Below are 25,544 nucleotides of genomic sequence, written 5' to 3'. Positions count from 1 at the left end.
AGATTAATCTTTCTTGTCAAAAGAACCAAGGGAATTTTCTGTTAAGTCTCAAAAAAAAAAAAAAAAGAAAAAAAAAAAAAGCTGATTCTGATAAGACCAAAATTAAATCCCAAGGATTTAGAAGTGCCTTGATAGGGGGGATTAACAATTAACCCATGTTGCTCCTGAATAAAGCTACGCAGCAGAGTGGGGAGAAAAATAAAAAAGAAACAAACACACTGGCAAGGCCGGGATCTGGCCCTTGATAGAAGTCACGGTCAGCTTAATTTCAGATTCAATTTGCAGGAAATCAGGGATCCTGCCTATAACACACTTCCTGGGGTGCCAACTCCTGGATCCACACCAAGAAACATATGCCTTCCAGACTCTATAGTAAACTATTCTGGAAGCCGGCTTAGTGGCATTAATCAAAGAAGACACTACTAAAGGAGATCACCCACAATCCTTTATAAAGTGGGATTCAACAGGCAAACCTGCTAAATTTTTCGTCTAAGTAAGGAAGGAATACCGGACCTTGTGCGAGAAGGTCTGGCTATAATGGCAGAGTCCGAGGGACTCCTACTGCCATCTTTATGATCTCGGTAAACAAAGATCTTCTGGCCCAGCAGGGCCACCAGAATCACCTCCTTGCGTTCCTGCTTGATCCTGCAGAGAAGGCGCAGAAGTAGCAGAACTGGAAGAAAAACATAGCTCAGTAAAAATCTGATCCCATGGGAAGACAAATGCGTCTGTGCTTTGTTGTTGAATCTGGACGGGAATCGCTCCATGTCCGAAATACCCCATCTCTAACATATTGCTAGGAAGATGTTGTGAAGAAGCCATTCTCCTGGAAATAATTGTTGGCGACTCAAGTAGTCCACCTGCCAATTCTCTATTCCTGGAATGAAAATTGTCGATAGGCAAGGAATGTTGTGTTCTGCCCAAGCTAGAACAGGATTCACCTCTTTTTGGGCTGTACGACTTCCCGTGCCCCTTGGTGATTGACATAAGCCACAGCCATGGCAGTGTCGGACTGAATCCTGACAGGACAGTCCCGTAGTCTGACGGTCCAAGATTCTAGGGCCAGACGTACTGCCCGAATCTCCAAAATGTTGATAGGCAAGGTCCTCTCTAACCTGGACCATCTCCTCTGGACAGAATCTTCCAGGGCTGCTCCCCAGCCTAGAAGGCTGGCATCTGTTGTCACCACTTTCCAGGATACAGGTAGAAAGGATTTTCCCTTTTGCTGGATAACAACCACCAATTTAGGCTCTGACGTACATCGGGAGCCAAGCGTATTGAAAGAATCCAAGGCCTGAATGTTTTGCTCAAGACCGACAGGATGATGTTTTCTGCAGACTTGAGTGAAAACTGCGCGTAAGGGATGGCCTCGAAAGAGGCCACCATTTTCTCCAACAATCTCATGCACAGTCAAATGGAAGGATTTTTCTTTGTTTTGATAAGTTGAATTAGTCCTACAGTGGAATCGATTCCTGTCTGGGGTAAGAACACCTTCCTCTGTACGATATTTATGACCAGCCCCAAGTACTGTAATCTCCTTGATGGTTTTAAGGAGGATTTTTCTAGGTTGAGTATCCAACCCAGAGATTCCAGGTAGTACAGCTGTGATTAGACCTGAGACTGAATGATCTATTAAAAGTAGATTGTTTAAATAGGCTAGGAAAGTTATGCCTTGAGCCCTTAATCTGGCTAAAGGAGGTGCCAGAATCTTTGAGAACACCCGCGGTGCTGTGGCTAGACTGAATGGCAGGGCCACAAACTGAAAATTATGATTTTCTATGTCGAAGCACAGAAATTTCTGGTGAGCGGGAAATATTGGCACGTGGAGATATGCATCTTTGATATCAATTGAAGCTAAAAAAACTCCCCTCCTTGCAGGAAGGACACAACCAATCGGATTGACTCCATGCCAAAGGATTGGATGTTTAAGTGCCGATTCAGATCTTCGAGATCTAGAATGGGTCTTACCTCTCTGTGGTTTTGTAACCGTGAAAGGGTTTGAATAAAAAAACCTGTGCCCTGTTCCACTAAGAGAACCTCTGATATCACCAACTGCGATAATAGATGATCCAGAACTAGAAAGACTTTTTTCTCTGGATCCTTGGGAACATTTGACCTTAGAAACAAGGAGACGGAAACTCTTGGAACTCTAGTTGTAACCTAGAGAAACTGCAGAAGCCACCCATCTGTCTCGACATTGTTTCTATCAGATCTTTGAAAATTGCAGGAGTCATAACCCCCACCCGAGCATGCATAGTGCCCCTTCATAAGTAGGCTTTAGCATTCTGCTTTGTGGGCTTTCTGCCCCAAGATCTCTTCTAACACTGGTGCTGCCCTTGGGGTCTTCCCCTTGAACCTGACGGTTGCCATTGAGAATGCCTAGAGGCTAATGTCCCTGGCACAGGTGAGGCAGCACGCTTAAAAAGGAGAAATGTTTGAACTTCTTTACTGGTAAAAGAGAGCTTTTTCCCCATTAGAGATCCTTTGGATGTATTTATCCAAATAGTCTCCAAATAGCACGTTTCCCCTTTCATGGTGAATGGCTAAGAGCTTTTTACACAGTGCTTCGGCTGACCAATTTTTCAGAACTATGCGAGAATGCACTAGTCCAAGCATAAACCGTGAGGCTTGAATGATAGAATCTTTCATAGCATCTACTGTGAAACATAGTGCATCAGATATACCAGCTCATTGCTGGGCCTGCTGATCAGGCAGAATTTTAAGTATCTCCATAGACTGTTCCTTAATGGACTGGGATACACCAACTGCAGTAAGAACTGGCTGCGCTACTGAACTTGCTAAAGACATTGTTTTTAGAAAGAAGTTCCAATTTTTCATCTGTTGGATCCTTTAACACCAGTGTATTATCCACCAGACATGCGAGATTCTTGCTCACTGAGGCGATTGCAGCATCAATTGCTGGAACCCCCCCCCCCCCCCCCCCCCATTTTTTTATTTTTTTTTATAGAAATCCTCTTCCATAGGATAAAGTGTGGAGAATTTCTTGGGAGGATAATATTGTTTATCCGTATGTTCCTATTCAGAATAGATAAGCTTTTTTAGCCATGCATGAATAGGAAAAGCATCCCCAGATGGGGGAGGTTGTAATGATCCCAAATTAGAGGTGGGTTCCTCAAGAGCCTGTGCTGCAGGCAGCAAAAAAGGTTGAACAAACCAATTTAGTAAGAGGGTGCACAAGCAACCTGTCTTGTGATGCTACTCCTATATTAGGAACCTCATAAGAGGATAAATAAGTATCTTCCAAATCTTTGGGAAGATCTACCTGATCTCCAGCCTCCTTCACATCAATAAGAGGGTCCTGAGCACTAGATTGGGATCTGCTATGTTTGGCCCCACTATGGAGAGATAACATAGCATCAATCTTCTTTTCCAAATGGTAGAAGAAAAACCTCTCGTGTGATATATACAGGGACTGAAGTGTCTAGTGCAGCTGCAACAGTTTCCCAGACAGCTCAATCTGACCAGCCGCATCCCTCTCAGAGGAGGATGACATTCTTTTGAAACAAATTTAGCTTCTTGTGAAACCATTGACCCTTTAGAACCCTTAGAGGAGTTCCTGGTCCCTTTACCACTCATAGCCTGAAGCACAAAGCAGAGGCACTACCAGCAAAAGAATGTACACTTATAGGATATAGTCCAGCAGTATAAGCTGCTATTAATACCTAGCCTGGTAAAGTATAATGTGTCAAAGTGAATGCCTGTGTCACCAAAACTGAAACAAGCCACCCTCAAGCTCATGTGGCCCTCCACAGCCAGCAGCAGCTACACACAGTGCTTTAACAACTTCCACTACGTGTGGCAGGCGTCTTCCCACGCAAGCAGTGCCAACAACTGATATGGCGGCGGTCTTTTTTTTTAAAGAAATGCTTTTGTCATAAGTCCCCCGAAGGGGAAAAAAATAATATTGGGGAGGAGGAGAACCAGACCCCCCCCCTTTTTACCAGTGGATCTTCTCGTGGTCGGAGGAGAGGAGAAATTAAGGCTTCTGATACAGCGCTGTTTCCAACATCAGGCAGTGAGTGCTCAATACAGCCATGACAACATTCTAACACAAGAGGAGAAATTCTTAAGAAAATCTCCACTTGCCGTTCCTCGCTGCAGGGTTATCTGAGATAAACCCAATCTTCACCCTTCACGGTAGGCTCCGAAACCTTCGGGAACAGGGGAACCTGGGGTAAAAACTTTATGGCCTTACTACCAAAAAGTACTGGATCTCAGGGTCCAGCTCTCTAAAAAGAGAAGCATTTGTAAGCAAAACCTTGTTTCTTCGGACATGAGGCCAGGGTACCATTCCTTTAGCCCATCAAAGGACATCTGAAAGGATCCAGTCAGCATGGCTAGCACCAGCGAGGATTGCTTCCAGTGGAGCTCAGCACAGCACATCTTTACTTGTGACCAACACCTTAGACACTGGCGAAAAAACTGAGGACTCCCAGTAGTGGGAGGGGTTATATAGGGAGTACACTTCTTGCCTTAGGGTGTGCCAGTGTCCATCACCTATCAGTGGCCCTATAACCCACATACTAAGTACTATGGCTCGGTGTCCCCTGATGTAAGAAAATAAATTACCGAATATATATATATATATATATATATATATATATATATATATATATATATATATATATATATATATATATATATATATATATATATATATATATATATATATATATATATATATATACATACACACACACACATACACACACATATACATATATATACACACACATTTTTTTTTTTTTACATTTCTGGGAAAAAATAAAATGGATGCAAAGGGGTTAAAAAACATTGCAGCCCCCAATCCTCTACATCCAATGGTTGTAGAATTTTCGAATTCATGTAACCCATTTCCTTACCTTGCACTCCTTAAAAGGAATCGTTTTAGACTGATTTCGGCTAAAATATTCATCAATGCGTGCCTGAAATTTTCTAGCAATAAGTGCTCCATCCTCCCAACTGCACTCTGAATACGGAAGACCTTGCCACTTGCAGAAATAATCAGGGTATCCAGCTGCAGATTTCTGATTTGAATGAGCTGCAAAATTACAGAAATCGAGTTTCACTCAATGAACAAAATCAGAGCAAACTCCGCCTCGTTAGTATTTACACAGAATCTATTATGACAGTGTGATAGAGAATAATAATACATATATTACACACACACACACACACACACACACACTATAGTTTAGTGAGCTTATACCAGTAAAAATGTTTTTAGATACAAACATTACTTCTAATGTAGAATACTTTGCACGCACACTATATTAGGGTTGCAACTAAAGAATATTTTTATAAATCGATTAGTTGGCCGATTATTGTTCTGATTAATCGGATAATAACCTTAACAAAAAGTGTTGTGTATAATTTAGTTAATAAGTTTAAAATAAAAGGCAATTTATTAAATATCTATATGCAGAGGTAAATATAAATAACTATATGGTAAGGGAACAAAATCTCTAATCCACTCTGAGAATAACAGACAGAAGAGCTATCATGTATATACTGTTAGAGGTTGAATCTGGTAAATATCATCAGACTCCGATCAAATGTTCTATTTAAAAAATAAATAAAGACTGTTTTGCAGATTTTCAGACAGAACTGTAATTATGCATGAAAGACTCCCTTGTCATAGGCAGATAGCTTGATAAAAGTTCCCTGCGCCTGCTGCCACTTATGCTGGCCATACAAAAACCAAGGTCTTCCTTTAAAAAAAAACCTTGAGCTCTGAAGAGAGGACACCCCTCAAAACACGTCAGCTTTCTTTGGACTCTACAACCCACAACTGTTACTGGCCAGCGGATCTGGCTGGATGCAATTAATGGTGGATTTATACAATTTGCTTGATTTTATCACTCGTTTGTGAGTATACTTTTAACTTCTTGCAATATTTGTGTCGCAAGGGTAATGGAGCTAGGCTGGTGTGCCCTCTGTTCTTTTTTCTTTTAGAGTTTCTTTTTGGGTTTCCCCTGACCTGTGGAGAGTGGCAGCACAGCTGATGTGGTGGCTTAACTAGCAAAGACTCATGATTTTAACCAGTTGCAGGAGCATTAGTATTTATTTTATAATATTGAGTGCCTCTATAGAAAAGTAAAAAGGCTTCTGCCTTTGGGCCCTTTCAGACGTGCAGATCCATATCCAGCCATCCGCTTGCTCAGCAAGGATTGCTCCGTTGATCCCCGCTGAGCCGGAGGACGACAGGTCCGTCTCTGCACACTGTGCAAGGATGGACCTATCAGATCACCGCTCTCCTCTGGGGGTGGGGGGCGATTATGGACCACCTGTCCATTTTCATCCAATCCGCCAGACAGATGGAAAGTAGGACATTCATCCGTCTGGATTTTGTGGAGCAGATAGGGGTGAGGCGGATTGGATATCAGCAGATAACTCACAGCCGACATCCGTTGCTCCATAGAGCTGTGTGGAGCAACCGTTCAGATCCACTGAAAAAACAAACAAAAAAAAAAAAAAAAAACTGACAGGCGGCTCTGAACGGTCCCCGCACATGTGAAAGAGCCCTTTAGAACCACAAACTTCCTGCCCCGGACTACATGTCCCATGAGGCATTGCTCATTACATATTCACAAGTTCTCAGGCACTTACTGACATATTATGGTTGGTGTAACGAGCTGTGTTACACTGTATTTCCTAATATGCAAACAAATCATGCATTCTGCATGCAGGCCAACTAATCGGCTGACAGATTAAACAATTATGAAAATAGTTGACAACTCTTTTCATAATCGATTAGTTTCAGCCCTACACTATATAGGCAGGATATATAATTAGTCTACAAACCAAAAAGGCAAGTGGGGGAGGGGGGGGGAGATAATAAATCAGACCAAGATAAATCATGTCAGAATTTTTTCCACGAGAACTAGGATATGCGCAATAAACAAAAAAAATGTAATTGTTTAGTGGGAAAAAAAATAAAAAATTCATAAAAAATAAAAAAGTGGTTGCATAGGTGTGCAAACCCTCTTATAATTAAGGATGTGGTTGTGTTCACAATTAACCAATCACATTCAAAATTGATGTTAAGCCCACGTTCATATTGGGCCGATTTGGCTTGCGGGTTGACATGTCAAATCAGAGCCTATTGCCGGCAAAGGCACTGTTTGGGCGGTGCAACGCCAACTTTGCAGTGCCACACCGAATCAGTTAGAAAGTAGTTTCTGTACTACTTATAGCGACAATTTCAATTGACATCTGTGCATGAACCGGCTTACCAAAGCATCAAAGGGATTTCATTATTGGAAGGTATTAGTCAGGAAAAGTTACAAAAGCTGCAAGAATTTCTTGCAAGTGCAGGTTATATACTACATAGAACACACACCCATATTCTTCATATGTCTGGGCTGTGGGGTAGGGTGGCAAGACAGAAGCCTCTTACCAAGAAAACATCCAAGCCCAGTACATTTTGCAAAAACCTACATCAAGGCAAGATGTGAAGATGTGTCTTGCCGTTAAAGACTCCTACCCCAAAAGACTGAATGCAGTCATAAAATCAAAAACGATACTTCAAAGTATTTGTTTAAAGCGGTAGTAAACCGCTGCAATATAAATAAAAAATAAATACCCCCCGCAAAATAGCAGCATAATGTGCTAGTATGCATCACATTTTAGCACATTAATACTCATTTTAAAATGAAGCCCTCCAGCGGCACACTAATTGCTGAGAGGGCTTCCATCTTCTCCCGGTCTTCCTTCCAGGTTTGCGGACTCCGGCTGTGTGAGTGGCTGCAGCCAGGAAGGAATCACGCTTACGCGTGGGAGCCCTCGGTTAAAACAATGTCACTGGCTGCATCCAGGGTGAACATTGATTTTACCTACAGATAAACCTCATTATAAGCTTAGCTGTAGGTACAAATCACAAAGCGGACTTTACTACCAATTTAAGAGTGTACGTATTTAAGCAACCAACTTAAAATTTGCATTTTTTAAGATTTCAGTTGGTTTTTAGTTGAATTGCACAGATTATAGGTCACATTAAAGTGAAAAAAAAAAACTGACGTGATTTAGCTTTGTCTTGACATTTAAAAAACCTGGCATTTTTACACGGGTGTGTGTGTGTGTGTATTTTTTATAGTGTGTGTGTGTGTGTATTTTTTATAGTGTGTGTGTGTGTGTGTGTGTGTATTTTTTATAGTGTGTGTGTGTGTGTGTGTATTTTTTATAGTGTGTGTGTGTGTGTGTGTGTGTGTGTATTTTTTATAGTGTGTGTGTGTGTGTGTATTTTTTATAGTGTGTGTGTGTGTGTGTGTGTGTGTGTATGTGTATTTTTTTATAGTGTGTGTGTGTATTTTTTTTATAGTGTGTGTGTGTGTGTGTATTTTTTTATAGTGTGTGTGTGTGTGTGTGTGTGTGTGTGTATTTTTTTTATAGTGTGTGTGTATTTTTTTATAGTGTGTGTGTGTATTGTTTATAGTGTGTGTGTGTGTGTGTGTGTGTGTGTATTGTTTATAGTGTGTGTGTGTGTGTGTGTGTGTGTATTGTTTATAGTGTGTGTGTGTATTGTTTATAGTGTGTGTGTGTGTGTGTATTGTTTATAGTGTGTGTGTGTGTGTGTGTATTGTTTATAGTGTGTGTGTGTGTATTGTTTATAGTGTGTGTGTGTGTATTGTTTATAGTGTGTGTGTGTGTGTGTGTATTGTTTATAGTGTGTGTGTGTGTGTGTGTGTATTTATTGTTTATAGTGTGTGTGTGTATTGTTTATAGTGTGTGAGTGTGTGTGTGTGTATTGTTTATAGTGTGTGTGTGTGTGTGTGTGTGTATTGTTTATAGTGTGTGTGTGTGTGTGTGTGTGTGTATTGTTTATAGTGTGTGTGTGTGTGTGTGTGTATTGTTTATAGTGTGTGTGTGTGTGTGTGTGTATTGTTTATAGTGTGTGTGTGTGTGTGTGTGTGTGTGTGTGTGTATTGTTTATAGTGTGTGTGTGTGTGTGTGTGTGTGTGTGTATTGTTTATAGTGTGTGTGTGTGTGTGTGTGTGTGTGTGTGTGTGTGTGTGTGTGTGTGTGTGTGTGTGTGTGTGTGTATGTGTGTGTGTGTGTGTGTGTGTGTATTTTTTATAGCGCGCGTGTGTGTGTGTGTGTAGGCAATTTTACTTTCCTCCCACACCAGATTTGTGTGCATTTTTTTGTTCATCACCCCTCCTCAATCAAGTATGCCATTCACATACATTGCAAATTAAATAAATAAAACCCTTACCTATGATTCTCTCCACAATCTGATATTGTTTGTGAAGGTCATCAGTAAGTTCTTGTTGACAATTGTAATACTCAATATCTTCAGGTGATGCTGCTTTTAGCCTTTAGAATTACAAAAGGAAAGAAACCTATTAAATGGGTTAAAAGAGGTCACCAAGGGGGTAGGCAAACTGCTGCAGATATGACGTTCTGGCACTTTAAGGTGCCCAAACATAGTTGTCTGTCAAATCTCAGGTCGTTTATACAGTCAAAGCTTTCACGCTTTATGAGAACGCCAAAACGTACCCACCCCTTTGGCTGTTAAGGGAAGGTTTGTGAGTCTACTGCAATTATGTGCAGGCACCCTTTTCATGACTGTACTTTGCCTCTTCAGCAGTTTTCCCTCCAGTGGCAGAATCTCAACATATACACAGAAAATAAGTATGACCATTTCATTAACTTCTATTTAAAGTGGCTGTAAACCTGTACATATACCCAGTGAAGTAACCAGCATACATTGATATGTAGGATTTGTTTAATCTTTGTAGAAGGTATAGCTGTGTATCTGCAGCTATTTCTTCTTTAGATTGTTCTAGTACAGAAAGATAAAAGGATTTCTTCTTAGATCTAGGAGCAGGCGGCGGGCATCTGAAGTCTTCACAGAGCCAACAGCTTTGAGTCTTAACTGGAGGGAAGGGACACATCCCTACACACAGTAGGGGGAACAAGCACATTAGGAAATATTCATCATGGCTGCATGCTGCAGCTCCCTCCCCATCATTTAACTCTAGTGTCAGGGAAAGCTACCGGAAAAGACTCGTGATAAACGAACAAGGCAGCAGAGAGAAATTACACTGGAGAAAAGACAAGTGCACAGTACAGACAATGTGCTTTCTTCATCTTTCATGTTAGAGGTATACAACCACTTTAACCGTGAAACCATGCTGAATCTGTTCAATTTACACCCAACCAAGTTTGATGTCTGTGTAAGTTTATTAATGGCTGTAATTGTAATGACAAAGCAAGTAGAATGAGCCTAATATGGCTACATTGTGCGGTGCCTCTACTATACATTAGGAACTACCTTGCACTAATCTAAGGCACTTCAAAGAGGAAACCAATTACCACTGTGGTTCAGTGCAATGAGTTTATAGTAAAGTGGAAGCCTAAAACTAAAATCTCTAAATCTACTTGCAGGCACAATCCAAGACTAACCTATCTAACCCTGTAAAGCAAAACTCGCTATACATAACTTTTCTGAAGCAGATTCAGTCCAGTCTCCAGAGGCGGAAGCTCTGTCCAGGACACAGCCAACAGCTGTGAAATGCCTGGGAACTGCTGTCACCCATAGACTTACCATGGGGTTTCCATTGTCGCTGCCTCTTCTGCACCTGCCTACACAGAAGCCGCCGCCGACAGCTCAGCGTAGAATCGGATCCTCTTTAGGAAAGGTATGTGTAGCGAGTTTTGCTTTACAGGGCTAGATAGGTTAGTTTTAGATTGTGCTTGCAAGTAGATTTACAGATTTTAGTCTGGACTTCCATTTTAAACACAACTTGAATAAAAAGGAGTTATAAATTGTTTAAGGCCAGTACCATTTCTTGGTTTCCTGCTCCTTTTTCTTGTAGTTCTCCATCTTTTTCATTCCTTTTACATTTTGCTGCTTTAGTGTTTCTTCCGTTTCCCATGTATTGTGAATATGAGACCAACCTTTCCATTTTATTAAATACTGCCCTTCTCCAGGCTCTTTTGTCTTTTCAAAACCAGTATTAGGATCACCATCAGCTTCTATTGCATAAATGGTTGTAGTACCACCAGTAACTGTGAAGTAGATATAAAAGTAACGCACCAATTGAAAAAAAATTGCAACACCTGATTTCAGTATTACTGGCTTACCTAAAACATAAAAACAAACACATTTGCAAAAGGAAGTTTGACAAGCGTAGTGTAAGCACAAGAGGATAGTATTATTTGTCCATTACATATTCAGTCTCTGCTTCCTTATCTCCACAGGTGTTAAAAAGATCCTTCTTGTCAGGGTACATTTAAAAAATTTAATTTTCTTCAGTTGGGTAAAAAAAAAAAAAAAAAAAAAAAAAAACAAACTACAAATTCTGCAATAATGTGGAATCAACTAGTGGAGTTTGTCTTTTTTCATGACACTGGCTGGCCCATTGTAAAAAGAAATTTACATAAACACACTTTAGAGCAATGACACACTCACACAACATCCTCATCAAGCATTTTAGCCAACCAAAGCCAGCCTAAAAGCAGACCAATACACCTGTGCAGTTTACTTAAGTAACCTATAGTGCTCTGGGAATATAGTTGACGGTAGAAATTCTCTTGCACCTTTACCCTTTACATGTGCTATTTTATGCCATTAATAGAAATTTACAACAAAATTACTCAAACCCATAGTTGAAGCATAAACCCTTCTACTTTTTAGAATGTTAAATTCAAATTTTAAATTGTTAATAAACCCACAACAGTAAAATCAGTCTGTAAATGCAGTAAAAGCATGCTGGTTATATTCACTGTGGAACCCAAGGGGTTAATCCTGTGCATTGTGTAAAAAAGGCTGTTTGATCCTGTCTACTCAGATCCTCCCCTTCTACTGTCTCAAAAACCATTTCCTGATAGAACAGAGCCTTGGGGGGCAAGCCAAACGTGCTCAGTCTGGTGTGCATTGCTAGAGCTTCTTTTTCTCTCGGGAGAGTGAATGAGATCAGCACAGGGCCAATCGGCGCTGGCTAGACAGAGGTCCAGTCGGGGGTATTGCAGCCTCGTTGGACAATCATGGGAGAATGAAAACTCCTCCTACAAGCTTTAACCAGACACTGACAGAGGAAGTCACAAGACTGCCCTAATGGCCAATGAGAAAGGGTATTTAGCAGTTCTTTACATGTATATCTGCAGTCTTTAGCTTTATATACTGTTTAGAAAGTGCACAGTCTGTTAGATTATTCACGTCCTCATGCATCTGTAGGAGTGGATTATTGCTATACACAGAGACAGCTGATAGGAGGAAAGGCACGCACACAGCAAACCCCCCAGAGTTTGTCTGTGAATAGTTTTAGCAGTCTGCCAATTTATAGCAACCTACCCCACCCGGCACACACTATTTCCCATCTTGGAGAGCTTGTCAAAAGTTATCAGGCTGAGAACAGAATAACGGAGCTGGGACACAGTGCTTTGAAGAGGAAAAAAAATAAAAAAATACATTACAGATTTATGTGCCTAGCTCAAATTTCATAAATCAGGTTTATATCCCCAAAAAAGTAGGGGCAATATGTAGCCCCCCCCCCCCCCAAATAAAAAACTATACTACAGCTCAGGAGCCCCAATGCCAAATCTTGACACTTCCGCATGAAGTGTCTCAGCCTCCTCTCACATATTGCTACATAGTTCCTTTACAGTGTGGGCGGCACAATGGTGTAGTGGTTAGCACTCTCGCCTAGGAGTAAAAAGGGTCGCTTGTTCAAATCCCAACCACGACCCCACCTGCCTGGAGTTTGCATGTTCTCCCTGTGCCTGCGTGGGTTTCCTCCATGTAACTCTGGTTTCCTCCCACACTCAAGACATGCAGGTAGGTTAATTGGCTTCTGTCCAAAATTGACCCTAGTATATGAATGGGGACCTTGGATTGTGGGCTCTTTGGGGGTGGGGGCCGATGTGAGTGTGTGGTGTACAGAGATGGGAACAGTTGTGGACACTCACTCAGGTTGAGCTGGATGGACTGGTGTCTTTATTCAACCTTACTAACTATATATGCCATCAGAACATGCAGAAAGTAAAAAGGGAGTGGGAGCAAGTGTTTAACACCATCAAGAAAGACTGAAAATAAAACATCCAATGGCCTGAAGACATTTTACCTCCTTTTCGCCCAAAACGAGAGTCCATCACTCTTTCAATTGTTTCAAACTCATCTTCTTCTGGTTGAGGAACATCTTCACCACATACTTCCAACAAGTCATCAGAGTCTGTTTTCATCTCCTCATCTTCCTTATAGCTGACATTTACAGTGGCCTGTCGCCTAGATGCTCGCTTATCATAGTCATCATCATCATCTGAGGAATCTGCATCTTGTTTTTGACCAATACTCTTCTTCCCATTTTTAGCTTTGGACCTGAAAACAAATACATAATACTTCATAGCCAATAGGACACACAGAGGAAAAAAACAAAAAAACAAACACACACAAAAATGGCAAGACTATGCAGATTGTTTAAACCAAAACCATCCTAATTTTCTGAAAGACCCACTCCGACTTGTCCTTTCTCTTGGTTTTCAGACTCCAGCTCTTTCTGGAGATATACTTTAAGGAAAGACTTTAATAACTAAAAGGCAAAACTTTTTCTTTAGATTTTGGATACAGTGGAGAGGGATTGTAACACCTGTCAGATATCCGTTTTCCTTCATCCAGATTGGGGGCACTCTAATACGGAAGGTGTGTCACTGACAAGATTACCAGGTGAAAAAGCCTAAGAAAATTGATGCAACCACCACATCTAATGATTGGTAAGCTGTAATATATTACATTTAATACTTTAATACTACTTGAATTCATGTATAGAGAGCACAGCCTGCACCTCCTTTCATCTGATATGGAATCTTTCAGCAGGTGGTCGCCCATATACCCTGTGACATTCATGATCTTAGCAGGGTCAGAGCCAGTACTTTTGTGAAGACTCTTGGTGCAGCAGATAGCTCGAATAGCAGGGCAACAAATTTCAAGCGTTGGGTCTCAGCATACAAAGTGTTTTTGTATGGGAAAAATGTAAAAGGCGAAGATAAGCTGGATGCACACCAATACCAAAAATTTCCCTAATCAGAGAAGGAATAACAGATTGTTTACATCAGGACTGAAAATTATTTTCAGTAAAAACCTTTAAGCCTTTCCTATGCAGAAAATGGGATTACTACACTGACTGAAGTGGACTCAGGGAAGCCCACAAGTCTCCCTGTCTTTGGGGGGGAACTGGCAGACTGGAGGGTGGCAGTCATAAAAATTCAATTTTAAAGCTCCTGGAAATTACAAATTGAACCCAGTGGTCCAGGACATCCATGCTTAAGAGACCAGACTGGTGTAAATGGCAACAGATGCACGCAGGATCAGAAATGCACTTAAGCGCCCAGATCACCCCCGCATATCCAAACGTAGACAGTTGGTGAAAATTGACCTCCCAGAGACCAGAACAGAGTATCCAAGCTTTCTCTACAGCTATAGGCAAATCTATGAGGAGGTCAAAACCAGCGAGGAATGGGGTAAATGTGTCCAGAGTGTGTCATAGAAGCCCCAGTCAATAAGGCAGTGGACTTCGCTTCACACAGTGGAGCCAAGTTGAATTCCTATAATGAGGTAAAGCAGCCGTCCTCATAAGACAGCAGCCAAAACCTGAGGCATGCCCATTGTAGGAGAGAATGACAATATCCTGGGCTAGCTTACATTTTTTGTTTTTGTTTGCCAGTGTCCAATCATGTAGGCAACAGTATAACTTGATAGTTAATGACTGTGTATCAATGAAGAGAAAGAAAATACATTTCTGCTTTTGAGTTTAGGGAAAACCAATTGCACCTCAAAAATAACTCCTGTCTGTTATAACCTTACATGGCAAAAGTATTTGGTTTTTGATCAGTGATAAAAACATTGTAGATAAAATATGCTAGTACAAAGACCATTGTTTACACCTTGTTTTTATTCAGTAAGATTTCACTGTTCTGCCCATGCATGCGTATTAGTGCCCTTAGATTTCTATGGCGCTGGGTCCTGAGACTGGAGACAATCTCATACAATTCTTAGTGGCTGTAATGCGGCCAGGACAGTGCAGATCTCCACCGTTGGATGTAAAACAGCAGAACAGTTGCATCATGTTAAAGCGGAGGTCCACCCTAAAGTGGACCTTCCGCTCATTGGAATCCCTCCCCCCTCCGGCGCCACAATTGGCACCTTTCAGGGGGGAGGGGGTACAGGTATCTGCACCCACTTCCGGGATAGCTCTCTGTGGAAAGGGGCATAGATTACGCCCCTTTCCGAAAGTGCCCCGCTGCCTGCTGGGAAACACGGATCCCAGAGGCAGTGGGTCCATCCTTATTGCGCAGCGCGACTCGCGCATTCGCAGTAGGGAACCGGGAAATGAAGCCGAAAGGCTCCACTTCCTGATTCCCATACCCAAGATGGCGGCGGCAGCACCCGAGAGACGATCGAGAGATTGGCTTCGGGTGCCGACATCGCGGGCGCGCTGGACAGGTAAGTGTCACTATTTTAAAAGTCAGCAGCTGCAGTATTTGTAGCTGCTGGCTTAAAAAAAAAAAAAAAAACGCGGACTCCCGCTTTAAGTATGCATTGGTGGATTTTCGAAGCTGCTTATATTTCAATCCATCAACCTCAAATTGTTAAAAGCAACATAACTAAACGAGATCAGTGGCACTAGGAATCAACCATTTTTTTCATTTTGATTTTGTCTAAAAAATTATGAACATTAACATTCATATGGTCATTTTACTGGAAGAGCATTGTGCTTGCAAATCACTAATAATTCTTTCCTCCACTAACCTATCTGATGTGAGGATGATCACGGTACATTTGTTGGGAGCAATGGCAGTTGAAAACAGACTGTCAGAGTTTGAGCACTGAACTGCTTCCTTACTTTAAACACTATGATGTGGATTGATTTGGAACATATTTCAAAGTAAATGTAAACCCTTGCTGCTACTTTTAGCACTGTGCATCTCATAATAGCTATATAATGTTCCCTTTTAGAAATAGTTTTTCTCATTTTATTAATCTCAGCACTGCTGACTGCCTCCGGTCTTGGTTTCAGTGTTGAGATCTCTAACAACTTGCCGAAGGCGCACTGTAGATTTACTTCTATAGTCTGCAGAATCACATATTATACAGTATCTCACAAATGTACACCCCTCACTTTTTCGTGAATATTTTCTCTTTTATGTGACAACACTGAAGAAATTACACTTTGCTACAATGTAAAGTAGTGAGTGTACAGCTTGTATAAGTGTAAATTTGCTGTTCCCCCTCAAAACGCAAAACACCCAGCCATTAATGTCTAAACGGCTGTCAACGAAAGACTACACCCCAAGTGAATGTCCGAACTGGGCCCAATTAGCCATTTTCCCTCCCCGGTGTCATGTGACTTGTTAGTGTTACAAGGTCTCAGGTGTGAATGGGGAGCAGGTGTGTTAAATTTGGTGACATCGGTATCACTCTCTTACTGGTCCATGGAAGTTCAACATGGCACCACATGGCAAAGAACTCTGAGGATCTGGAAAAAAATAAAAAAAGAATTGTTGCGCTACATAAAGATGGCCTAGGCTATAAGATTGCCAAGACCCTGAAACTGAGCTGCAGCACAGTGGCCAACACCATACAGCAGTTTAAAACAGGGCTCGACAAACCCCGGTGTCAGGTCGCATCCGCGACTAGAATTTGCGTCCTGGCGCCTGGGGCTACACAGCTGGGGTATCCTGTCTCAGTGTGGACCCTGACCCCGCCGTGCGATCGCATCGGGCCATGCAGGCCAGTAATTGATGCCGCGGCTTTGAGGCCTTTTGAAGTCCTTCTGTAATCTGGTGCCATCTTGTGGTGGATGTTGATATTACAACACATACAATACTAAGGCAATGCTAATGGAGCTTCAAAGCCCTGCCTGTTTTCACTGACCACCCATCTCCTTCCCAAAGTGGAGAAGAGAAGTGATTGCGGGCATCATCTGGTGCCTTTTGCCCAACGGAGAGTGTGGTAGCTGGTTTAAATAGATTCATATAGCCTCTTATTTTATTTATTTTTTTATAATAGCTTTTATTTTTTTTTATTTTTTTAAGTAAATTAATTTTAATTAAGGAAAAAAAATAAAAAATTTGTAATCTCCCCGCTTGGCCCCTTTCACACAAGCTGTCTGATCAGGTTCGCCTGTCAGTTTTTCAGGCAGACCTGTTCGGACCCTTAGCGGGATATGGCGGTAAATAAGCGGGAATATGGCGGAAATAAAAGCAGTCACATTCTTTAGTTAACCAGCATGAAACACTTGGTGTCACATCAGAATATATAAATTACCTAAACAAGTTAACTGCCTATATTTAACCCCTTGCCGCCGAGCGTACGCAGATGTGCGTATTTGGCTTCCGGGGGTTATACCAGGATGATGCCCGCACCTGCAGGCATCATCCCGGTACTGTTTTTTCATAGCGGGAGATTGGCTTTCCAGCCATAACAACCGATGCGGCTAAAAGCCGCTCGGCTGTTATACCGGAGGAGACGTCCCTCCCTCCCGCCGCTCTTACCGGGGCTCCCGTTCAATTGGGAGCACCGATGCACCATCCGCCCGTTCTGGCGGCTAGGGAGGGACTGGAATGAAGCCGTAAGCTAATTGTAAACGTCATGACGTCACTTCCCGTTTACTCGGCTGCCAATGGCGCCGGATTTAAAAATATATACAGTATTCAGAGTCGCCGGAAAGCGCGCCCGCATATGTAAACTGTGCTCAAATCACACATGTGGGGCATCACCGCGATCGTCAGAGCGAGACGGTTACTTCGGTAACCAGAATTTTTTTTTTTTTTAAGCGTTGCCTATTGAGATTTATTTAATTTAAAATGGGCTAACTTGACCATTTTGTTTTTTTTAATTCATGAAAGTGTACCTTTTCCCAAAAAGTTGCGTTTAAAACATCGCTGAGCAAATACCGTGTGACAAAATATTGCAACAATCGCAGTTTTATTCTCTAGAGTCTCTGCTTAAAAAAATATATATATAATGTTTGGGGGTTCCAAGTAATTTTCTAGCAAAAAATATGTATTTTAACTTGTAAACACCAAATGTCAAAAATAAGCTTAGTCATGAAAGGGATAATGTTTGGTTCTAGTTGTCCGTGTTAAATTAAAGATTGGTTCATTTTTATATTGAAAATAAAACTGGCTCCTAGATTCCAAACAAAATTTGTCAACCCCTGGTTTAACAAGACAGGCTCCACTCAGAACAGGCCTCACCATGGTCGACCAAAGTAGTTCAGTGCACGTGCTCAGCTTCATATCCAGAGGTTGTCTTTGGGAAATAGGCGTATGAGTGCTGCCAGCATTGCTGCAGAGGTTGAGGGGGTGGGGGTCAGCCTGTCAGTGCTCAAACCATACGCCGCACGCTGCATCAAATTGGTCTGCATGGCTGCCATACCAGAAGGAAGCCTCTTCTAAAGATGATTCACAAGAAAGCCCACAGTTTGGATTACTGGAACCTGTGTCCTGTGGTCTGACGAGACCAGGATAAACGTATTTGGTTCAGATGGTGTCAAGCGTGTGGGGCGGCAACCAGGTGAGGAGTACAAAGACCAGTGTGTCTTGCCTACAGCCAAGCATGGTGGTGGTGTCATGGTCTAGGACTGCATGAGTGCTGCCGGCACTGGGGAGCTACAGTTCATTGAGGGAACCATGAATGCCAACATGTACTGTGACATACTGAAGCAGAGCACAAACCCCTCCCTTCGCAGACTGGGCCACATGGCAGTATTCCAACAGGATAACGACCCCAAACACCTTCAAAATGACCACAGCCTTGCACGCCTCCCAACCTAAACCCAATTGAGCATCGGTGGGGGATCCTCAAACAGAAGGAGGGGCACACGGTCTCTAACATCCAACAGCTCTGTGATGTTGTCATGGAGATGTGAAAGAGGACTCCAGTGGCAACCAGTGAAGCTCTGGTGAACTCCATGCTGGAAAATAATGGTGACCACACAACAAATTGACACTTTGGGCCCAATTCTAAAATTTTCACTTAGGTGTGTACTCACTTTTGTTGCCAGTGGTTTAGACATTAATAGCTGTGTGTTGAGTTAATTGAGGGGACAGCAAATGTACACTGTTATACAAGCTGTACACTCACTACCTTACATTGTAGCAAAGTGTAATTTCTTCAGTGTTGTCACATGAAAAGATAACACAATATTTACAAAAACGTGATTGGTGTACTTACGTTTGTAGGAAATATATACACACACACACAAACACATACACATTCTAGGGCTGTTACGGATTAAAATTCCCGTGTTCGATCAAATTTTTTTTTTTAATCGACTAATTCCAATTATAGCACGCATACAGATTAAACTACTTTTAGCTGATCTCCTTGCACTGCAACTCTGCATTAGTCAGCGGTATATGTGGTATACACACTATATACAATCACCAGACACTAGTTAGTTTCCACAATCCATGACTTAACTGCACAGTTCACACAAATACATTTTAAATTTAAACTGCAGCACTGATGTAATTTTTTTTATCCAGTAGCCTGACAATCCCTCCACCTCCGGTCTAACTAATCACTCTCACCTTATGGCATGGACCCCTGTGCTAACAGGTGGTCATACAAGTGGGTATAAAAAAGGGTTAACACGGACCATAAACTTCTCTCACGTCTCCTTAGATCTCAGCAAGGACGCCAGGTCATAGGTAGAAAGAAAAGATCTAAGTGCTCACCGCTTAAGTATAAGATTTCATTTTTGTGTTCAAACACAAACTACTCACATAAAGATGATAAAAACACAGCATGTAAAGCCGACAATCGTGTTAGTTCCGTAGGGCAGCAGCGGGTGACGTCATGTGGAGCTCCTACCCCAGTACGCGTTACGTTCAATCAGAACTTCAACTTCACTGGAGTCCTTCCCCCTTTCCTTCCTTAGCAGATGGAGGCACTTGGGGAAGGGGGGAGGAGTCCAGTGACTGATGTCTGTGACGTCACCGGATCTCCGACGGAACTCCCTGAATACCCGGTGGAGAGGTGAGTAAAAAAGTTAATCGATTAATCGAGGAATTCATCTTTAAATTTCCACAGCCCTAATACACACACACACACACACACACACACACACAGTTATGCTCATAAGTTGACATACCCTGGCAGAATTTATGATTTCTTGGCCATTGCCATTTTTCTGAGAAAAATTAACACAAAAACATTTTTTACACTCATGGTTAGTGTTTGGCTGAAGCCATTTATTATCCATGGCGTTTACTCTTTTTAACTCAATCACAATAGAAACTACCCAAATGACCTTGAACAAAAAAGTTAACACACCCTGGTGATTTTGGCCCAATAACATGCACACAAGTTGATACAAATTGGTTTGAATGGCTATTAAAAAGGTAACCATTCGAGCTGCATGCTTCTGGCCAAAATGAGAATGATTTTTTATTTTTTTACTTAGAATAAAAAGATCATGATTCTTGCGACGCAAGATCTTTCATATTATACAAAAAAATATATAATAAAAAAACCCGGGTTAACCTTACTGTGTATTTTATTTAATTTTTTTAATTCATTAACACAATTAAAAAAAAAAATGCATTTAAAAAGACCACTGCGCAAATACAGTGACGTAAAATATTGCAACAACCACCATTTTATTCTCTAGGGTGTCAAAAAAAAAAAAGGTTTAGTGTTTAAGAGGTTAACTTTTTTTTACTTACACACAGTCTATTCCATTGACAAATTGTTACAATGTTTATACTCAAGGTCAACTGATAAAGAATGTTTTGATTCTTGGCAGACTGCCCAGTTTTTCTCTTCCTTGCTTTTGAAGGCTGTGGCTTCAGAAGAGCATAGAGAATACTTTGCATAGAAAGAATTGCAAAACACTTTAGTCACAATCACAATTGTGATGATTCTTGGCGATTAATTGTGCAGCTCTAGTAACCATCCTCTCACCTGAGATCTGATTGTTGTAATTAGTGTGTGTGTGTATAAGGCCTCATGTACACTTCTGCTGGTAAACAGACATTCAGAGGCAGTTGGATGCTTTTTTCAACTGCCCTTGAACTCATCCAATGTGATCTTATGTGTACATGTACACAGGTTAGTTTAATGACGTTTAAGTTGCGTTTCTAGGCTTTTCTCTGAAGGCAAAAATTAGTTCAGATGCCAAAGTTTCCGACGCCAAACGTGGTAACTCGCGTTTAGCCGCGTTTCGTTTACAGGCTTTTTATTTTTTTTAAAGTGGTTAATGTAGTGCCCAGTCTGCCATCCCCATTACTCTATCCCAGGGCTCGACAAAACCCGGGCGCCAGGTCGCATTTGCGACTAGAATTAGCGACCTGGCGCCTGGGGCAGCACAGCTGGGGGTATCCTGTCTCCATGGACCCCCCCGGCGTGATCGCATCGGACCGCGCCGCCGGTAATAGAGCCCCCGGCTTTGAGGCCTTCTGCGATCCTATGGTTCCTTCTGGAATCTGGCGCCCTCTTGTGGTGGCCATTGGAATTACAACCAGCCTGCCAATCTCCTTCCCTTTACTTAGAACCCCTAAAGATTATATTTTTATTCTAACACCCTAGAGAGTAAAATGGTGGTCGTTGCAATACTGTGTCACACCGTATTTGCACAGCGGACTTACAAGCGCACTTTTTCGGGGAAAAATAAATTTATTTAACCACTTGCTTACTGGGCACTTAAACACCCTTCCTGCCCAGACCAATTTTCAGCTTTCGGTGCTCTCACAATTTGAATGACAATTACTCAGTCATGCAACACTGTACCCAAATGAATTTTTTGTCCTTTTCTTCCCACAAATAGAGCTTTCTTTTGGTGGTATTTGATCGCCTCTGGGGTTTTTATTTTTTGCGCTATAAATGAAAAAAAGACCGAAAATTTTGAAAAAAAACGCATATTTCTTTGTTTCTGTGACAGAATTATGCAAATTATTAATTTTTCTTCATAAATTTTGGCCACAATTTATACTGCTACATATCTTTGGTAAAAATAACCCAAATTAGTGGATATTATTTGGTCTTTGTGAAAGTTAGAGAGTCTACAAGCTGTGGTGCGAATCGCACAAAATTGATCACATCTGATGTACTGGTGGCCTATCTCGCTTCTTGTGACCTGAACAAGTCAGGAAAGTACAAATACCCCCCAAATGACCCCTTTTTGGAAAGTAGACATTCCAAGGTATTTAGTAAGAGGCATAGTGAGCTTTTTGATGTTGTCATTTTTTTCCCACAATTCTTTGCAAAATTAAGATTTTTCATTTTTTTTTTTTCCACAAAATTGTCATTGTAATAGGTTATTTCCCTCACGTGGCATGTGTATACCACAAATAACGCCCCCCAAAAAATTCTGCTACTCCTCCTGAGTATTACAATACCACATGTGTGGGACTTTTTCACAGCCTGGCCACATAGAGAGGCCCAACATGCAGGTAGCGCCATCATGTGTTCTAGGAACATAAATTACACATCTAACTTGTTGACTATTTATTACACTTTTGAAGCACCAGGACAATGACACGTGACACTGATGACAGATGGCACTGATACGTGGCAATGATGACAGGTGGCACTGATGACAGATGGCACTAATATGTGGCACTGAAGACATGTGGCACTGAAGACACGTGGCACTAATACGTGCCACCGATGACAGATGGCACTAATACATGGCACCGATGACGCGTGACACTGATGACAGATGGCACTGATAAGTGGCATTGATGGCACGTGACACTGACAGGTGGCACTGACGACAGATGGCACTGACAACAGATGGCACGGGGGAGGATGGCACTGCTGGGGGAGGATGGCACTGCTGGGGGAGGATGGCACTTATTTTATTTTTTTACTTTTTTTTTTTTTTTTTTTTTACTACAGGCAGAATGGCTGCCGCTGCAGCCGTTCATCTCTCCCCTCTCACACTGTCTGTGCGAGGAGGGAGAGCGGCGCTGAGAGATGATCTCATATGTTTACATATGAGATCATCTCCCATTGGACACGCCGATCAGGCTGTAAACGGCCGCTGTGATTGGCCGTTTACAGCGATCTGCGTTTGCCTGTTCCCGGGGGACACGGCGAACACAGAACTTCCGCGATGCGCGCCCGCGGCAGCGCGCATTGCGGAAGTAAACATCAGGACGTCCAGGGACGACCACCCGGACGAACGCGCCTGCTCTACGGCCGTCATTCGGCCATAGGGCGGGCGCGAGGTGGTTAATTAAAAAAAAATAAAACAACAACAGTAAAGTTAGCCCAATTTTTTTTTATATTGTGAAAGATAATGTTACGCCAAGTAAATCGATACCCAACATGTCACGCTTCAAAATTGCGCCCGCTCATGGAATGGCGACAAACTTTTACCCTTTAAAATCTCCATAGGCGACGTTTAAAAAAAATTCTAAAGGTTGCATGTTTTAAGTTACAGAGGAGGTCTAGGGCTAGAATTATTGCTCTCACTCTACCGATCACAGCGATACCTCACATGTGTGGTTTGAACACCGCTTTCATATATGCGTTCGCTTCTGCACGCAAGCTTGGCGGGACAGGGTGTATTTTTAAAAAAAAAAATTTTCTTAGTTTAACTTTTATTTTTAATTTTTTCACTGTTCTTTTAAAAAAAAATGTGTCACTTTTATTCCTATTACAAGGAATGTAAAAATCCCTTGATAGCCTGGGGCTATCTTCCCCTCACTCGTCTCCATGTCAGGCCAGGGACAGGTCCAGATCTTAGTCACGGACCTGGCTCCTAACTTTTTTAGCTGGCTCCTAGATTCCAAGCAAATTTGTCAACCCCTGCTCTATCCACATGTACAACGTACTATTAGTTGCACACAAAACAATGCTGTGCTATTTCACACAGAAATCAATCCTAACCATTTGATGAGCCTATATAAAACTAACAGATTTGAAAAAGCAATTTTAATTGGAGCAAATCATAAACGTGCAAGCTTTTTAATAACTGTCTGATAGACTGTACAGATACAGTAACGCAAAAAATTATAGATATTTTAGATCGATAGTCTCCATAAATTATTTAAAAGCAGCACCATACTTACAACTCATTTGAGTAAACCATTCATTGTCTGTGAAAGAAAAACAAGTCTGCATAGCTAATACAGTTGCACCAAGCTTAATGTGCTGATGTATTTTCATTCAAGAAATAGTATTTAATAAAAAAAAAAAAAAAAAAAAAAAAAAAAGGTACAATGTTCTTTGTAAATCTATGAAAGTGAAATGCAATTGCATTAAATGTTTATTACTACAGTTCTGGAACTGTCCAGTTATATAGAGATTAAATAGAGGAAAACCATCAGAGTCTAGCCCTTACCTGTTTTGAGATTTCTTGTTTTTTACTTTATGGCTCGGTTCATAATCAGATTCGCTGTCCCTACTGCTGCTTTTCTGTCTATCCCCCCCTGAGTCAGAATCTGAACTGGAACTGGTCGATGAAGAGCCACTATGAGAACCTGAGCCGGACATCTGCCAATCTTCACTGCACATATTGAGAGGGCGGAAATGATATAAAGTTATAACATGCAAGCTTGCTTCAAACACACATCCATACCACAAAAATAGGGAGCAACGCCCCATTGAATCACCCATTCTTAATCTCTCACTTACAAAAAGGAAAACTACTTCATATACACACAAAAAACATTAACTTTTATAATAAAACTATCATCCAATGTTAATAGGCCCTGATTAGACAGTTCTTCCTGCATTTAGACCCATACTGGTAATCATGGCCTCCATTTTTCATGTGGCAGATATGTAGGAGGGTGCAGATGAATGGTCATATTCATATACACTTCTTTAGTGGCCAAACTGTTAGTAACAGCCACTCTTACAGCAAAGGAACTGGTAAATAAAGCACCAACTTTCAAAAGCTCGCCATTTGAGAGAAAACATCCAAAGTAGAGTTGTTGAACACCATTTCCTTCGACTAATTTCCTTCTACTCCTTACTGTTACAGCACATGTGCTGAGCCTGAATGCTTTATTTAAATAAGAAAAAAGTACACACAGGAAAAACCTTCTGACAGGGGACACTCTGGTCGAGAAAAAAGGCTAAGTCCATCCAAGAATAATATTTCAGAGTAACAAATGAGCCAAAACGTGACCCAACAGATTTTTGTATTACCTTGGGGAAAGAAACACAGGATTTTTATAACAGCTTACCTGTAAAATTTTTCTTTTCTTTGAAGTACAGCACGGAAAACAGAGCCATAGTAGTTACCATGTGGGTTATAGGCCACTTTCAGGTGATGGATACTGGCGCGCCCCAAGACAACGTGCACTCCCTATATAACCCCTCCCACTACTGGGAAGTAACTCAGTTTTGTAGCCAAGCAATACACATGTATATCAAAGAAGGGAGGGACCTCTGTGTCCCATGATATACTTCAAAGAACTGTTATAAAAATCCTGTTTTCTTATCGTACATCACGGGACACAGAGCCATAGTAGTTACTAGTTGGTTATAGCAACTGAAGGGAGGGAGACGCAACAAAGTAGGGCACTAAGAGACCAGAGGATTCATACTGCAACCTGCAGTA

At 41.5% G+C, this 25,544-nt stretch overlaps 1 protein-coding gene across 2 annotated transcripts in view; it reads right to left on the bottom strand.

Moving 5' to 3' along the window:
- CHD1 (chromodomain helicase DNA binding protein 1) overlaps window positions 1–25,544 on the bottom strand; it is a 162,130-nt gene that overhangs the window by 103,040 nt on the left and 33,546 nt on the right. The window contains exons 6-10 of one of the 2 annotated variants that reach the window (XM_077462337.1): window positions 24,318–24,482; window positions 13,089–13,342; window positions 10,809–11,034; window positions 9,236–9,336; window positions 4,884–5,062 (exon numbers count right to left, since the gene is read on the bottom strand). In XM_077462337.1, the coding sequence (XP_077318463.1) occupies window positions 4,884–5,062; window positions 9,236–9,336; window positions 10,809–11,034; window positions 13,089–13,342; window positions 24,318–24,482 (925 nt within the window). The remainder of the gene's footprint in view (window positions 1–4,883; window positions 5,063–9,235; window positions 9,337–10,808; window positions 11,035–13,088; window positions 13,343–24,317; window positions 24,483–25,544) is intronic. The other variant, XM_077462338.1, reaches the window with a different exon arrangement.

Source organism: Lithobates pipiens, unplaced genomic scaffold (genome assembly GCF_037356315.1).
Source record: "Lithobates pipiens isolate NorthernLeopardFrog02 unplaced genomic scaffold, aLitPip1_a1.2 Scaffold_3, whole genome shotgun sequence".
In the NCBI taxonomy this organism is placed as follows: domain Eukaryota; kingdom Metazoa; phylum Chordata; class Amphibia; order Anura; family Ranidae; genus Lithobates; species Lithobates pipiens.
The sequence above is the reverse complement of the archived record's forward strand: the minus strand, read 5'-3'. Positions and strand labels throughout refer to the sequence as shown.